Below are 4411 nucleotides of genomic sequence, written 5' to 3'. Positions count from 1 at the left end.
TAAATTGTAAAAGGTTGAATTATATTTAGTTGTTTATAGTCTAATTTGGACAACATTATTCACCTAGATTGTGAAACCCGCTGCTGCTTAAGAAGATCTCTTTATCAGAGTCCCCTCTCAACCTTGAAGTCTTTTTTATATAGAATTTCCATTTAAAAATAGAAATAAACAACTCAATAATACACGAGCTTTTATTGATGAACCCACTTTTCTCCAAATTGCATATGCTTCCTCACATACAAATTATATTTGCTTTGCATAAATACCTCAAAAACTAATCACTAGATTATTTCTTATAACCATTTTTCCTCTAATGAAAACAACTTTTCACATCGAAGCATATTTTTAGTCTTCAAAATTGAGAGTAATCATAACTACTCTCAAAACTAAAAAGATTCACTCAATGATAAAATATTGCCATGTGTCAAATAATCTGTATAAACATCAAATTCACATAATTGGAGGTTCTCATAAGGGAATAATTGGTTTTGAGGAAAATGATCATCCAGAATTGCTTCGATGGAATCCTCTTTTGAAGATATAAGAAGTGGTAATGATGGTGATGGTGATGGTGGTGATGGAGGTAACAAATTTTCTTGTTTATTTTGAATTTTACTATCAAAACTAAGTAACATGGAAGAGTCACATGACAAAATTGGTTCAGAATTTGTATCTGATTGAATATAACTTTTGCAAGTGTGATGACCATAATATGTAGTCTTATACAATGGAGGGTTCTCTTGAATTCTTTGAACATGTTTCATTGCTTTACAATGTTGATCATTGTTTGTGCACTTATAGTAGCTCCTGCATATACATTTATTCATATAAGTTTTGAATCATATATAATTTTAAATTTAATTTATTTATAACACTTCTAAATAAAAATTATTAAAATTATGCAAGTGTGATACATATTTTTTGTTCACTAGTCTTTATTCTTATATGGATTAGTCTTTATTCTTATATGGATATAGATGAAAATGTGAAATTGACTAATACCTGAAGTATTTTGTATTTGTTATTGCTTTTTGTCCATATTTTCTCCATGTATGACCATCATCAATCAATATTGAAGTGGTTTTCTCCCATGTTGGTGCACATAACCTTATATGAAGACAAAAATATCAGTTAATTAATGATGATTTCAACTAATTATTTTCATCACTATAATATATTTATTAATGAAGGATTGTTGTAAAATCATTTGAATTCTCTTGAAATTCATTAGAGCGTTGTAAAATAAATACTGACACATTTGAAATATTTGAATCGGGGTGTTTATGGTTCACGAACTGCACTAAACCAAATGATATTTATGATTCAATTCAATTTACAATAACTACTTCAATAAAAACTATAGTTAATTAAAAAAATTGTTTCGATTCAATTAAATATCAATTTATAAACTAGTTAAAAAAAGTTGGAACTTTTTTAGTTCTATAAAAAAAAGTATTTTTTAAAACACAAAATTTTCAGAATATATTTTTAAAAAATAAATAAATAAATTCCGAAAAATTAAATTGTTTATTTTATTTTCCGAAAAGAATTATTTATTTTCCGAAATTTTTGTTTTGGAATAAATACTTTTTGAATTTTTTTATTTATTTTGAAATTATCATTTTTAATTTTCAGATTTTATTTAATATATATTTTTGGAATAAATTTTTTCAAAAATAGAATATTTTTTATTTTTGGAAAAAAGTTTTTGTTATTTTAAAAAGAACTTATATTTTTTATTTTTCGGAGTAACTTTTGTTGACATTAAAAAAAAAAATGTTTTATTTTCAGAATATATATATATATATATATATATATATATATATATATATATATATATATATATATATATATATATATTCTAATTTTTAGAAAGTAAAATATGTTTTATTATTTATTTTTTCAATTTTTTTATTTTTATTTTCACTCTCAATGGTTTTCCTTCTTGTTTTTATGAGAAACTATTTCTTACAATAATGAAACTAGTTTATAAAAGGACATTAGTTCTGAATCAATTTTAAATTGAATTAGAATTATTTAAATTAAATTATTCAATTCATTAACAATTTAATTGATTCAATTTTTTTATGCTACAATACACATTCAGTTTAGTAATATAGTTTGGTTAGTTATATCTTTTCACACCCCTAATTTAAATGGTACTCCTACCTATGATTTATTTCTCAAGGCTACAAATATCTGATTTAAAAATATTTTTAAGAGCCTCTATTGATTTTGATTAAACTAATGAATCTGATAATCATAGATCAACATCCGGAACATGCGTTTTTTTGGGTTCAAATTTTATATCTTGGAGTTCAAATGTTGAAGCTAAATATTTGACGTCCGCTCTATGAGTTATCGTAACTTGAATCGTTATCGTCGAAGCTAAACATTTGACGTCCTCTATGAGTTATTGTAACTTGAATCTTTATTGTCTAAGTTAAACATTGTTATCTCATTATCTAGTGTTTGCTCAAACAAAATACATTGAATTTGACATTAAAGAATGGTGTCAAATAAACTTAAACCTTTGACCAGGTCTCTACCAACAACTGCATTTCAAGATTTGAGGTTTAAGTTCAAAAGATGTTTCTCTCAAATCACATTCATCTTTTGGGAGTATTAGTGTTAAACCTTAGTATATATATTATTATTATAAAGTACATAGATAAGTGTGTTATAGGTTAGAAAGATCAAGTGGTTATTCAAATAAAAAGTTGGATAGAGGTTCCAACAGGATCATGTACCAATTTCTATATAAAGAAAGGATCTTGACCTTGATTGAATAAATGAATTAATATGAAAAGATTTCCCAACCCTCGGTTTCTATTTTATATTATCTAGAAGTTCCATTAAAGCTTAAAAATTATAGGAAAAATAAAATTAAAAACAAATTAAAATAATTGATGAAATAGCTCATCTGATATCCTACAAAAGACAAATAATATGAAAATTACTACTTGATCTTATTTATAAGAAAAAATTTGATTTTTAAATTCAATAAAAAAGTAATGTATTTAATCAACCTATAGTCCAGATACATTAGTTATGTAATATATTTAAAAAGTTAATTTTTTTCTTATAAAGAGAAGTAATATATAGTAAAAAAAAAAACCTTGAAAATAAGTCAAATATTTATAGAAACATAGTATAAGAAATGGGTTATGAATCTTACTTTCTCTTTTTCGATCCCTTTGGACTTTTGGTGTTGAGAGTTTGTATTTCTTTGTAGGCTCCATCCAAATCCTCCTCCATCTTGTGGCCATTGGTTGAGAAAGATAAATCTCTAACCATTATAGAAACATCATTGGAGTCTTCTCTTTTGTTCAAATATAAAAGTGTATTTGTCAATGATTTGAGCACCTCTCGAACAAGATCTTGAGCAACATCTAAAGGTAACACTTTTGATGATTTTGAGTTTGACCTTTTGACTTCTCTAATAACATTTGACTTATCATCAAAAGAAAGTACCTCAAGTAGTTGATTTGCCATGTCACGTCCTCTAATAAGCTCTTCTTCCATTGCCTTTTTGCCATTTGTAGGAAACCAACTCAGATTCTCCATTGTTTTTTGGTATAGTGAAAATTTGTTAGAACTATAACTAGGTTTGATATTGGATATGAGAGAAATAAGAGAGAGGGACACATCCTTTTATTCAACTCGGAACTTTCCATCTTGCAAATTTAAAATTTGTTCCCATTTGAGAATATATATAATTATAGAATGATTAAGTAATCCATTTCACACAGCCCAATGTGGTGCGTGAAGAACACAAGACATATGTAATTTCAATGTAAAAGAAGCGAGTGAGTGTCGTAAGAAAATACTTAGAAAAATTGTTTTCTACTTGAGTACTATTATTAATTTAAATTCAAAGATATTTTCATTATTTTAAAATTACCTTAACTATTATTATCAATTCAGATTCAAAGACTTTTCATTATTTTTAAAATTATCTTGATTCTGAGTAGTCTTATATATACTTTTAAAATATGGATAGTATTGTAAATCGATGCTGGAATGACAAAGTATAATTGGTTTTTTGTTCGGCAAGAAACCCCCTAGAGTAGGAAGTAAAAGGAATGAAAACAAAAAAGAACACAATTCATTGAATATAAACTGTTAATCTTTATGTTCTCTTCGGAAAAAAATTGCAAGTGTTACAGAATAACAAATAACATCTTTCACTTTAATTACGATTTGCATTGTACACACTATACTAATGAGCTTTTACACATAGACTCATTGCACAAACTAACTTAGGGAACAAACTAACTTAAATACTTGGGCATAACAAACAAACCCAATTCGACAAGCTAACAATCCTAGCATACTTCGACTACAACATGAGAACAGACTTCGACGACATGCTATGATCCTGTCGAATTGTCGAACCAAGAAGCTGCCA

General features: G+C 26.2%; 1 protein-coding gene across 1 annotated transcript; it reads right to left on the bottom strand.

Moving 5' to 3' along the window:
- Positions 1-386: 386 nt before the first annotated feature.
- LOC131647779 (probable WRKY transcription factor 62) lies at positions 387-3567 on the bottom strand. The gene is made up of 3 exons (XM_058917614.1): positions 3179-3567; positions 1003-1107; positions 387-807 (listed from the first exon to the last, which is right to left on the bottom strand). Exons 1-3 carry the CDS (start codon positions 3565-3567, stop codon positions 387-389), a joined length of 915 nt encoding a protein of 304 aa, XP_058773597.1.
- Between the last annotated feature and the right edge of the window lie 844 nt (positions 3568-4411).

Source organism: Vicia villosa, linkage group LG2, assembly GCF_029867415.1.
Source record: "Vicia villosa cultivar HV-30 ecotype Madison, WI linkage group LG2, Vvil1.0, whole genome shotgun sequence".
Taxonomy (NCBI): Eukaryota; Viridiplantae; Streptophyta; class Magnoliopsida; order Fabales; family Fabaceae; genus Vicia; species Vicia villosa.
Note: the sequence above shows the minus strand (reverse complement) of the source record. Positions and strands in the feature narration are given on the sequence as shown.